The 13,234-nt window shown below is 39.3% G+C and overlaps 1 protein-coding gene across 1 annotated transcript; it reads right to left on the reverse strand.

Moving 5' to 3' along the window:
- Positions 1 to 3,519: 3,519 nt before the first annotated feature.
- kifbp (kinesin family binding protein) lies at positions 3,520 to 8,849 on the reverse strand. The gene is made up of 7 exons (XM_060872880.1): positions 8,363 to 8,849; positions 7,975 to 8,073; positions 6,934 to 7,013; positions 6,656 to 6,839; positions 6,023 to 6,113; positions 4,872 to 4,984; positions 3,520 to 4,780 (listed from the first exon to the last, which is right to left on the reverse strand). The coding sequence occupies exons 1-7, from the start codon at positions 8,810 to 8,812 to the stop codon at positions 3,905 to 3,907; spliced, it is 1,893 nt and encodes a 630-aa protein (XP_060728863.1). The 5' UTR covers positions 8,813 to 8,849; the 3' UTR covers positions 3,520 to 3,904.
- Positions 8,850 to 13,234: the final 4,385 nt, after the last annotated feature.

The raw sequence follows: 13,234 nt of genomic DNA on the forward strand, positions 1-13,234 counted from the left end.
GCAAACATCAACACAAGAAAACTCTTTCTGTGTATTACTGAAGAACGTTGGTCTGAGATTGTGAAGGAAAATTGTTACTCAATATTTGGAGACTAATTACCCAACCTCCCGGTCAGTAGCACTGTATCTGTTTTTCTGGATGCTAAATACAGTTCCTCAGTTCCAGAGTACTTGTTGCTCAGTTAAAGAGTACTTGTTTTTGTTTGTTTCTGCTATAGACTGAATACATTTGGATTTGCGATCAGATGAAGAACATGAAATGCTAAATCAGAATTTCAGCTTTAATTTCCTGATATTTACATCTAGATGTGTTCAAGCAAAAATTAGAACAGATGTTCAATAAATAACTTGGAATAATTTGTTGCATATTCCTTGCTTGTAATAACCACATCAAACAGGCCCACTGACATCACCAAACTGTTTCATTCTTCATTGGTGATACTTTGTGGTTCCAGTCATGTACCACAGCATCTTTTGCCTGTTGCTTGTTTTAGGGGGCTTTCTCCTTTCAGTCTCCTCATCAGGAGGTGAAACACTGTTCAATTCGATTAACGTCTGGTGATTGGCTTGGCCAGTCCAACACCTTTCACTTCTTCCCCAATGAAGTCCTTTTGTTTTGTTGGCAGTGTAAGATCATTGTCTTGCTGCATGATAAAGTTAGATAGGAAGATCAGTATTACTCTGTAAATTGGCACACAGAATGTTTCTGTAGTCTTCTGAATTCATTCTGCTGCTAATATCATGAGCTACTGTACATAATCAATTAAGATCAATGATCCTGTTCCAGAAGCAGCCATGGCACTAAATCCACTGTGTTTGATCAATGTTTTGGACCATGAACAGATCCTTTCCATTTTAGGGATGTGGTAGCTCAGTGTTTAAGGTGTTTGACTACTGATCGGAAGGTCATTGGTTCGAATCCTAGGTCCACCAAGTTGCCACTGCTGGGCCCCTGAGCAAGGCCCTTAACCCTCAATTGCTCAGGTGTATAAACTGAAATAAAAATGTAAGTCACTCTGGATAAGAGTGTCTGCTAAATGCTGTAAATGTAAATGTGAATTTTGGCCTTTCCATCATTTGCAGGTGGTGTAGACTTCTGATGTTCTTTGTGAAATCCCATCTAGCCTTCTAATTTTTGCTGCCAATAAGAGGTTTGTGTATGAACAGTGGATTGTGATGTCACTGTCTGTTGTGAACCTGGTCGAAGTTTGGTTGTTAGTACACCAGTGCTGTCTTTCTTTTTCAGCACATTCCAAATGTTTGCTATGACCAATTAAGGCAAAATGACACTGATTCAGAATTTTCTCACTTTAGACAGCTTTATAGTTTTAATGATGGTTTATGCTTTTTAACAATAAGTATAGTTTTCACAGGCAAAACCCAGGCCTCAGACCAAGAGTAGACAATTCAGAGCTAAAATCTGTTTAAACAATCAATCTTGTCACTCACGTGTTCATATTTTTTATTACATCAAAAGTCTGTTGGTTCAAAAACATTTTTCTAGATGTAAATCTCAGGAAATCTCAGAAAGCTGAAATGCTATCATCTCAACTCTTCAGTGTACAGCAAAAAAAAAAAAGGATAGAAAATAGGATTCATAGGCTATTTCAATACTTTGAAAGAGGACTGTAGTTATAATGGTAAATTGCATCTGTTTCTCTAGACAAACCCGGTCTTATGGACAATACCTGGTATTACTCATTCTTTAGGTATAATTTTGAGTAGCCACCTGAAGCTAGTATAATTTGTTTGGGTACGGCTTCAGTCAAGGACTTCAGTCATGTCGCATCAGACAGCAAAAAAAAAAGAGTCTGTTTAATCCATTTCCCCTGTAAGGATGATGTAGACAACTGCATTACGTTATGATGCTGAGAGCAATGGAAACAACAAATCAGCAGCTTCTTTTCTTTTTTTCACAACTGAAACTATGGGGATTTCTGTCTCTAAAACCCTGTCGCAAAAGAAAGCAGTCTTTGGTTTCCATTATCATACATTACTTCAGTTGATCTTGTTAGTAATAAAAAAAAAGCTTATATACGTTCTGGTATTTTTACAAATTTATAGTATTAATCCTGAGTCATAAGATATGCAAAAATGCACACTAATAGAAATCATACTTTTAGTGAAGCTGATTTTAAGCAATTCATTTACACACACAAAAGTACAATATAATCCTTTATAAACAAAAAGATTATGTCCTCTAAAACAAGATGAATCACAAACAAAAACAAGACATGGAAGGTAAGATGACATTAAATTGTTGGTAGCGGTTTAACTGCTGTATAGACATTTCATCATTCCAAGATTCTGAATCATGGCTGAATCAGTTAAAGTTACAGGTCATGATATGCCTCCTTGAGTTTGATAAAGAATATTCATGAAGCATTATACACAGTGCATTATGCTAGAATGCTTATAAACAAAATTCTGTGTAGTAAAACCCTGTTAAACTAGAAGGAAAGCTCCAGTCCCCCCTGAGAGACATCTGAGCAAAATAAAAATTTCTTCACACATTTTCACACATATAGACTCACAGCAAGAAAGCGACTGGAGATCATTCATTTTCAATGAAAGCTGGTGACTTCCGGTGATATGAGTGACAGCTTCCATTGATAACTAGACGTGGGTGTGTCGGGTACTGTGACAAAGTCAAGAAAAGTTTATGCAAATTCAGAGAGACTTGGTTAGGCAAAAATGCAATGCTAGTTGCGCCACCCACTGATAACCAACCAATAATAAGTCTTCATAGGAGAGCGACTGGCTACATGCAGTAATAAAATCGGTGTATGTTTGAACCTAGCTTTAATTTTATCCTTCAAACCACTTGTATTCACAGTACAGTATTCAAAGTTTTTTCCAAGAATTATGGTGAACTAAAAATGAAGGGGGAAAAAACAGGTTGATTCCAATTAACTTTAAAAAAAAAAAAAATCCAGAAATATTTGCTGAACAATTTTGGTAATTTCCAGGAACAATGCGTCAGTACAACAGCAGATGTGTCTGTATTCAGCTGATAATAAACAAGACAGAAAGCCCAATAACATATAATTCCTAACAACTAGTTAGATTACATCGCACCTTAATAATAGAAACCTGTTTGAGTCTGTCTGCTCTGAAGAACCAAACAGCATGTTTAAATTGTGTGTAATAGTCCCCAATCCACAGAAAAGCAATTATCAGTTAGAAATGAGCCAGAGACAGAAGCAGAGCTCCCCCATTAGTCATCATGCAGATATAACAAGGGTTTACCACAATTCTGAGAACAAACTAATAATCAAATAAACATCTTAGCAAATGTAAGTACTACAAGAGACTAAAGATGATTTGTAAACTAATAATCATGTTATAAACGTTAGCTTTGTGTTCAGGATGACGGGTATCCCAGGAGTTGGTGGACACTAGAGCTGAAACGTCTTCCACGGCATAACACTGTTGCCCACAAAGCACTCAGGTGACAATTCCAGCTCGTTCAGAACATTGAGAATGTTGTGTCATATAAATTAGAATGAGAAATATGGATATTGTTAACAAATAGATTTATTTATTAAGCATAAATGCATTTAACAGTTATATCATATTTAGCATTGAGCATGATGTGATAGACATGTCAATGTACTGTACCATTAAATAAATTAGTGATAATCATGCAGTTTAGCCAAGAAGGTACAGGGAAAAGGCTCCCAATGCTAGTTTGCTCCAAGGTTTGTTCAAGCAAAAGTGAATTAATGCACAGCTAGAGCAGACTGGGAAAATAGGCTGTGACAAACATGAAGACTGATATAAGTGTATATTCTGTTCTGTAACAATGCTTTAAAGTTAAAGTGGAATAAGTGTAGTGTTTTATTTCCATGTGAGCTCTTATTATAGTCTGTAACTTTCTTTACAAAGTGATCACTATTTCAGCTTAGCTGGAGGAAGCAACTGTACTCTCTATTCTTTTAATCTTCATAGGGAGAAGGGACACCATTTCTTCACTCAGCTCCAGTTCGATTTCCACAGCTTTCCTGGCTTCTGGGTGCATCTCACAATACTGCACAACAAAGTTGTACGACTCCAACGAGAGGCTGAGATTCTCCAGTTGAGTGGCCTGGTTTCCTGAGATGATCTTGGACTGAAGTCGAGCAATACGAAACTTAGCAACCAGGGCCGGTCTCAGCACGTCATCTTCGAGTTTTTCAGGAAACTTGCCCTCTGGGGAGCGAATAGAGTCAAGGAACATCTGGAAGTATTTGATGGATTCTGAGCATAAGTGGTTAAACTTCTTTATCGTGTGTGCATCTGGCTGGTCCTGCTTTTCTGCCACAGCCAGTTTTAGGTCCATCATTGCATAGAAGGTCTCAGCGAGTTCGAACTGCAACTGGCGGCAGATCAGTAAGTAGAACTGAGCGTTCAGCTCCTTGCAGATGGGCTCAAGCATGTCCACACGTCGCTTGTGCATCTTGCATCGACGCTCCAGGTCCTCCTCAAAAAAGGCCAGGACCTTAAAAAGAGCGCTGTGATCCTGGATGATCTCAGTGTGGTCTGTTACGTGACCATCTATCTCAAAATACTCCTTGGCCTGCGTCACATAGCTTTGACCCACCAGAAATACAGCCCGGGCTTCTTCGAAGTTCAATGGAAATTGGCAGTTCACCTTCTCCTCCAGGCTGCAAATGGAATCGAACGTGTCAGCAGAATCAAAGATAAATGCTGTCCTTTTTCCTTTCTCTTCTTCCTCCTCATCTCGTCTGGCTCTTTGCAGCTCTTCTTGTCGGTCCAGGTCCAACTCTCCAATGTTGTCCTGAAGATAGAAGTGAAAATATTCTGATTCATTTGACAACAACAGTCTAAAGACACGTTTCTACCTGTTAATGTGAGTGGAGCAAAATTACCTCCAGAAGCTTTCTCGCATCTTGTAACAGATTAAGGCAGTATTTGATCCAGCACCTTGCAATTTCAGCTCTTTTCTGAAGCAACTGCTCACGTTTTTCACATTCAGCTTCACCTGCCAAAGACACAAATGAAGTTTGAAGTTGCACATCAACAGGAAAATTGTTATTATATTGGTTTATAAGAAAACATAAGACAGTTATAAAACAATGATACACTGGTGTGAACCTGAGAGACAAAATATATTATTTATATTTTTTAATAAAAAAATACTAATAATAATTATTATTATTAGAATTATTATTATTATTATTATTATTATTATTATGATGATGATGAAATACACAGCACTGCTGGAAGCTTGATTCTGATTGCCTTGGGTGATTTTCTACAATAGCACTGCTCAGCCATTGGTTATATTAATAAATTGTTCTAATATTATTATTTCTATTGCAAAATTCGCAGGAACGTGCATTGTAGGTGGTCCACCTAAACAGATTAAAATACACGTCATTGTGGATATGGTAAAGTGCTCTGTAAGGACATGTTTATTTAGCATGGTTTGCATTCTTTTCTAAGAATCAAAAGATAAGTAGATACACTAATTCATTCATAACGTTTAGTTTCTCAGTCGCATGACTCAGTCGCATTTTTCTCTCTTATTAACTTCAAGAGAGAGAAATAAACAGAGGCTGGTGAGGAAACGCCTGTTTATACAGCAGCGGTTATATGTAATAACAGGCACTATCTGATTTCATGGATTTTCCACAACATTAAGTGGAACCATAAAAGAATAAAATGTATGACATCCCAGCAAATTAATCTGGTTTGTGAGAAATAAAACCTTGCAGAAAGTGCTGTTATTGGAAAACATTCAACTTCACGGTTGTGACGGCTTTGCATCCAGTTAATTCATACCACCCAGTCACAGTTCCCTAAAACAGTGTGCTTTGTTCCTTACATGTTGTGTTTACCGTTATGTGATCCCACTGTCTTCATATAATAATCACAATTACTCATAAATGTGGGGTTTCAATTCTGTCTGACGACAATGGTTCGTTTCTACAGACTTAGTGCTAGTAAACACTAACTGTAAGAGAAAATTAAAATGCAGGCAACGTGAAGAGTTCAGATCTTAAGACATTAAACCTACTTTCTTTGGCAGCAGCTTCTGAAGGGATTTCCTCCAGGCCAGAGATGACACTGGCTGCAGCCAAACAGTGTCGTCCCTCCATGTATCGTGACTAAAAAAAAACACATCAGCAAAACAAATTAAAGAGTAGTTATTATGGAATTAGTGTTTAAGAGTAACGTCTACTTTTATTCCGTTATGTAATTCGTTGTGAATCTGCTAGACTACGAGGGGAAAAGGAAAAACGTGCAGTAGTTAGATGGAATGAAAGTGAGAGTAAAAGCATAGGTGAGAAGCTGGTGATGATCACACTTGGTTTATTTAAAGACAGAAGTTTACACACAGAAGTTTACTTTAGAAAAGCAGGCCACAGAAAACATGTTTCATTAGTTTCCTCTGACGGACATTGGTCTGCTCAACCTTTCGGAAATGTCATCTGGTTAAGAGGTGGAAATGTTTAAAAGGTTGTGTTTAAAATAAACTGAGGTTACAGCCAAGCTCTTCCTGAGAGAATTGGATCATGAAAAATAAAGCCAGTATTCAGAATTTTGTGGAAATAAAATGTGCAAAACTAAAACTTAAATTTAAACGAAATGATTTATGGTCTATCTGTACATATAAAAGACCTGCATTAAAATAATTTTTTAAACTTACCTTGGTAATATAATACTGTGACAGCGTGGCAGCGTTGATGGCCCAATCCACTGGCACAAACGGGCTGAACTTCAGCTGCCTCTGCAATGTGCTGTGACAATACTGTCCTGCTCTCTCATACTGACCCATATTTTTATACACTTGAGCCAGATAATAAAGTGTGTGCGTGTACGCCATTTCAAATCTGATCAAAATGAACAGATAAAATAAACATTATAAAAGAGAACTCAGTAAAAACATCTTGATTAGAAATAAAATGCATATAAGAAGCATCTTACCTCCTTATTTTCTCTTGTTGGGATGGTGCATCTTCTTCAAGCACAAAGAAATCTATCAAATCCAAAGGCGGTTGGCCATCCTAGCATGTTAAACATAGAATATTCAATCGTTCATATCATCCATGCATAGCTTCCAATACATGATTTAACCTAAACCACTGTGAATTCTTGTTTATTACCTAAATTTAAATTATGACGTCCCCCACACTTTCTCTCAAACTCTCACTTACTCCAACATTATGTAAGTTGTAGATCTTGAACAAGATACCCCTATAATGTCCCTATAATAATGCCTTTTTTATTCATTCAGCTTTATTAAGCACTTTATTTTGGAGAGGGTTGTGTTTGCTCCGGACCCTGATCTTGAACGCACAGACCATGGAAGAGGCTTACATTAGATTTCACCCATTTAGTGAAAACATGAAGCACTACAGGTAAATATTCAGGATTTTTGCAGTCATAGTTTCTTAAAAAAAAAAAATCCACAGAAATCCCCCTCTTAAACAATTCTAAATGACTCTCTATTCTCAGCGCAAACAAAAAACGAGTCATTAGTAAGAGGGCTCATTTGCGTATCACATCCTTCTGTTATATCTCTATCACAAGGATCAGGGCACAAATAAACAACATATACATTGTAAATCCTGTGTATAGAGCATTATTATGACTATTATTATATGTCTGGATAAAGGCAACGAATGCATTAAAGACTAAAGAATGCAGACGTGGATTAAGATTGTCATATCTGCCTTTTTATTCATTTATTTTACTACAAACCCCATAAACTCCAAGCAAGCGTCAGCTCATCTGTAATAAGGATGCGCAAGTGCAAGTCTGTCCCCAGTACCAGTGGCATTTCAAGACTGACGTAGAAATACAAAACATACCACAAAACACAGCACTCTCTATTAAAAGACGCGTATATGTATCACGCTGCAGTGCATAACAACTGTAAATAAACTATCCCATACATATAAAAGCTATGTATCAGTGTATGTCAGTGTGATGCAGTACAATATGCATGAGGTCTGGCTGCGTCACCTCTTTCATGTAGCGAACGTAAACTGACTCAGCCGTTTCTAAAAAGCCTTGAGCTGTCTCGGATTCGTCTCGTCCGGCCCATAAGATGCCAAGCTGGTTCTGAAAGAAAAGGAGGGGAAAAAAAAAAAGGAAATACAAATCAATCAAAAACAAAGGATCCGCAGATACCTCTCAAATTCCCACTATCCTATTGAAAGCATTATGACGTCACAAGGAGCGGCAAGCTAGCGGGTTGCCATGTCTACACTAAACCAGCATACTAAGGCACTAAAAGGTGCTTTTTGTTTACATGGAATAGATAGTAAGGAAGCGGTGTTAAGGTTCGAGTGCAGCCAGTGATCCGAATGTTGGGCAATGGAGAGAAAAAAAAAAAAAACAGGCTAGTTACCAAGACTTGTATGTTGAGAGAGACGTTTTCCCGTGTTACCGTGCACTCATCCAGTGATTTCATACAGTTTGTTAAATACTCTTCACCAGCTGAAAGCTCCTCGGTTTCGATATGGTTCACACCAAGGTGATAGGCAATCACACCGAGTTTAGCTGCTCTGAGTCCTGCTGTTGAGTCGCCCGCATGGACCTTATTGACTCCTCTGTTTATCGCCTCCCCGTCCACGATTTCTCCAATCTGTCCGTCCGCCTCCTGGCCCTCGTTCTCACCGTCGTCCACCTCGAAATTCTTAACCGCACAGTGGATCTCCTTTAACAGCTCCCTGGCTTTGTATTTAGATCGGAAAGGGTCGTTTTCTGGATCATTTCGCGATTCGATTTCGGAAAGATCTTGGGCTCGGCGAAATTTCTCGCACACCGCTCTCCATTCTCGGCTGTAGGTGGACGCCATGTTGTACTCCGAGTGCCGTTAATGACGAGTAGCGTACACCAGGGGTTAGTATTAAGCCTGCTGTAATTCTTGCTAACTGTCGTGATAAAAGCTCAGAATCAGAATCATGTCTTGAAATTTGGCTTGGTGCAATAGTAATAATAGAGAACTTAAATAATAGAGAACTTAAAAACAAATGTTAAAATAATAATAATAATAATAATAATAATAATAATGTGTATAAACATAAAGATTTACAAAACAAGCAATTGGATGTAAACAAGAATGAATTGTACACTAATGCAGGATGTGAAAAGTGGTCAATGCAAATATACAATTAGAAATGATTTGTATATTATAACTGAAAGAAAAAAATAAACTTTACATTAGTGCAGGATATGCAATAGTGGACCAATGTCAGAAATCAGAATCAGAACTCAGAAAGGTCTTTATTGGCAAGTATGTATTCACATACGAGGAATTTTTTCTAGTACAGGAGCTCCACAGTGTAAACATATAGGCAATGGTAAGACATGAACACATAAATAATAGACAGCTGTATGTGCAAATTGAAATATAAATGTGCAAATTGAAGTAAAGATGTGCAAATTCAAATATAGATGTGCAAATTAAAATGTAAATGTGAGAAAGGAAGGTGCATTATAACAGTCATTAAAGGTGCCCTGCCACACGTATTTCATTACTTTTGTGGTAATGTCTGAAGTTTACCATGGACTCCGTAACATTTTTTTGTGGAAATAATGCCTTGGTTACCTTGTTCCAAGCCATTCTAGTGTGGTATAGAAAGCCTGCAGGAAGACTCAGCTCGATTTGCGCCATTTTTCAAGAATATTCAAATGAGCTATGCTGCTTGGCTCCGATTGGCTAACCGCTAGGGGATATGAGAGCATGACTATTCATTCACCCAGCGCAATAAGTAGCCTAGGCTAGAGGAAATTTATTTACAATCACCTTGAATTGCGGCAGAATGGCTTCTTCACAAGCCCGTTGACGTTCAGCCATCCTTGCTGTATAGGAAATTCACTGAGCTACACGAATTCTGGGGGCGCGGTCTCAAGTGGGAGAGCTCATGAATAGTAATGAGCTCAATCATTACTACGTCACACTGAGCAGCTTTTCCAACTGACCTGATTTCTCCCCTTATTTCTTTTAAGTGGCTAGAACTGACCGGGGAGGTAGCAGTTCATTTTCACATTCACGACACAACACAAACACATATGGACCTAACACATATCAAAAAATACAAGTAAAAACGGTTTTGTGTGGAAGGGCACCTTTAATGTAATGTATCTGAGCAGTGGTGGGGTAGTTTATTAATATCCAAGGTGGCGAATAACAGACCATGCTGCGTCCTGGATGATGTTGATTAGGCCAGTTGCGGAAGGAAAGATAGTGTTTTTGTGGTGTGAATGTTTAGTCTTTATAGACTGCAGCCTAGGGGGCACGGTGGCTTAGTGGTTAGCACGTCACACCTCCAGGGTCGGGGTTCGATTCCCGCCTCCGCCTTGTGTGTGTGGAGTTTGCATGTTCTCCCCGTGCCTCGGGGGTTTCCTCCGGGTACTCCGGTTTCCTCCCCCAGTCCAAAGACATGCATGGTAGGTTGATTGGCATCTCTGGAAAATTGTCCGTAGTGTGTGATTGTGTGAGTGAATGAGAGTGTGTGTGTGCCCTGTGATGGGTTGGCACTCCGTCCAGGGTGTATCCTGCCTTGATGCCCGATGACGCCTGAGATAGGCACAGGCTCCCCGTGACCCGAGGTAGTTCGGATAAGCGGTAGAAAATGAGTGAGTGAGACTGCAGCCTTTTGCCAGAGGGGACTGCCTCAATACGTTTGTGTCCGGGATGAGAAGGGTCAGATACCATCAAAACTGCCCGCTTTAGGGTCCTGAAGAGGTGGTAGATTGCAGCCACATTCACAGCAGAGCGAATGACACTCTGTATTTTGCTCTTGTCTTCGCCACTGGCAGCAGAGTACCTAATGGTAATGGAGGAGGTGAGTATAGACTCAACAATGGAGGTGTAGAAGTGCACTATCATAGCGTTTGGTAGGTTGAACTTCTTCCGTACTTCTTAACTGCCGTAGAAAGTACATTCATTTTTGTGCTTTTTTAACTAGAGAGTTTATGTTCAACTCCCACTTGAGGTCCTGGTTGGTGGTGGTTCCCAGGTAGCGGAAGGAGTCTACAGTTGTGACAGATGAGTCACACAGAGTGACAAGGGTGGGAGGTGCTGAGTTCTTCCTACAATCTACCACCATCTCCAATGTTTTTTCTGTATTGAGCTTTTGGTTGTTCCTGCTGTAAGAGGTCACTAGGTGGCTAATCTCCCTTCTGTTAGCAGACTCTTCCCCCTCAGAGATGAACTCAATGAGGGTGGTGTCATCCACAAACTTCAAGAGTTTGACAGTCTGGTGATTAGAGGTACAGCTGTTGGTTTATAGGGAGAAAAGCAGAGGAGAAAGAACACAGCTTTGGGGTGAGCCAGTATTTATAGTCCAGGAGTCAGAGACATATTTTCTTAATTTTACGTGCTGCCTCCTGCCAGTCAGGAAGTCCACCTGCAGGTGGAGTCAGGCATGCTCAGCTGCGAGAGCTTTTCATGTAGCAGAGATGGGACGATAGTGTTGAAAGTGGAGCTATTCCACAAGCAGGATCCTAGCGTAGGTTACAGGGGAGCCTGTTGGCTCTGTAGGCAAGCTGCAGAGGGTCCAGAAGAGGATCTGTGATGGATTTTAGGTGGGACAGCATGATGTGCTCTAATAACTTCTTGACTACAGGTGTCAGAGCAACAGGTCTGTAGTCATTAGGTCCCATGATCCTAGGTTTTTTGGTGACAGGGATGATGGTGGAGGTCTTGAAGCAGGTTGGCACATGGCATATCTCCAGTGAGGTGTTGAAGATGTTGTTAAACACTGGGGATGAGGAGACGGAGTCTGGTCCGGCTGCTTTGTATGAATCTATTAAATACCCTGTTTACGTCTCTCACTTTGATGGACAGAGTTGTGCTTTGGCTGGGGGAAGGGGGGGGGGGTCATTGTGGTATGTGTCTGTGAGGTGGTCTCAACTTCTGCTATGGTAAGGTTGGTCAGGCTGATGGGCTGGAGAAGATGTTGAAAGCTGTTTTTTCAGGGATTAATGATTTCAGGACTGTCCCATTGTCTTTCAAAGTGGCAACAGAATTGTGAATACTGCGGAAATAGAATACTGGGATGTTGCTGGTATTGGAATTTCTTCACTTTGTAAAATATCCCCAAATCGTTCAAATTCCATGTTTTCTCTGTTGATAACGCACCTCTGACGCACCTTACAAATAATTATTAAGAGATGAGTTAACAAGAATACTCTGAGAACTTCTTCACTTCTTTAAGAATAAACTTTTTTTTTAACTTCTGTCACTTCTTTAAGAATAAACATCATGATTTCGAAAGATGGTTTCAGTGTATGCTTTTAGATTTTATCTTTAGCAGCTTTAGCATGTTCAGAAAAGTCAGAAAAAGACGTTTTACCTCAGGGTTTACACTATTCGTTTTTTTTTTGCCCCACATTAAAAACACTGAAGAATGTAAAAGAAAAAAAACACTCTTTCATGGTATACTTTTCAATCTATGTCAGATAAAGTATGAGAGTAAAAGAAGCCTTTATCACATATAAATTACAGCACAGTGAAATTCAATTCTTCACATATCCAAGCTTTGGAGTTTGGGGTCAGTGCTAAGGTTTGAACCCTGATCCTCAAAGCAACAACACAGAGCCTTAACCTCTTGAGCCACAGTGAAAGATTAAGAAAACAGTTCTATAAATACCTTTTGACATTCGTCTAAATATTTAAGTTTGACAAAAAAATCTTCTCAGCCCAAAACCTTTCTCATTGACATTGTCAACATATCAGATTAAGTTTTTGGTTTCTCTGCAGTCACCAGGCCATCTGTGTCTTACAACTTTAGTTTCACATCACCAAAAAGAGGAATCTCAGGACAAATATAAATATGTCCTCAGTCTGAGCAGGCAGAGATTTGTACCTGTTTATGTAAAAGAGATTAGGCACTGATGTCAGGTGAGAAGGCTCATCACAAAAGAGTTCAGTGGGGTTGAGTTCAGGTCTCCAGGCCACTCCAAGTTCTTTCACTCCAAACTTGGCAAACCATGGAGCTCACTTTGTGCACAGGGCCATTGTCATGTCGGAAAAGTAGCATTCGTTAGTAGTTATATCAAATGGAAGTATGGAACTATTTGCAATGCATTGTTCACAACTAAAATCTGTGAATGGGTGAACTAAATACTAAAACTAAATCAACTAGCTAAATGTTCCTGACTTTTGTAAAATATTTAATAGACTGCACACCTGTAGCACAGAAATTCAAGTTGGAGGGAGTGTAGCGTGGATCTGTTTTGCTAGAAACTTCTGAAAGTCATAATGTGTGTC

This window comes from Tachysurus vachellii, chromosome 6 (genome assembly GCF_030014155.1).
Source record: "Tachysurus vachellii isolate PV-2020 chromosome 6, HZAU_Pvac_v1, whole genome shotgun sequence".
Classification (NCBI taxonomy): Eukaryota; Metazoa; Chordata; class Actinopteri; order Siluriformes; family Bagridae; genus Tachysurus; species Tachysurus vachellii.

Excerpts from the sequence above, each read along its gene's own strand:
- kifbp (XM_060872880.1), bottom strand. The coding sequence starts at position 8,812 with ATGGCGTCCACCTACAGCCGAGAATGGAGAGCGGTGTGCGAGAAATTT. Across the intron at positions 7,014-7,974 it reads ACGTTCGCTACATGAAAGAG|GATGGCCAACCGCCTTTGGA; the intron begins GTGACGCAGCCA and ends TTAACATGCTAG. Across the intron at positions 4,985-6,022 it reads AGAAGCTGCTGCCAAAGAAA|GTGAAGCTGAATGTGAAAAA; the intron begins GTAGGTTTAATG and ends TGTCTTTGGCAG.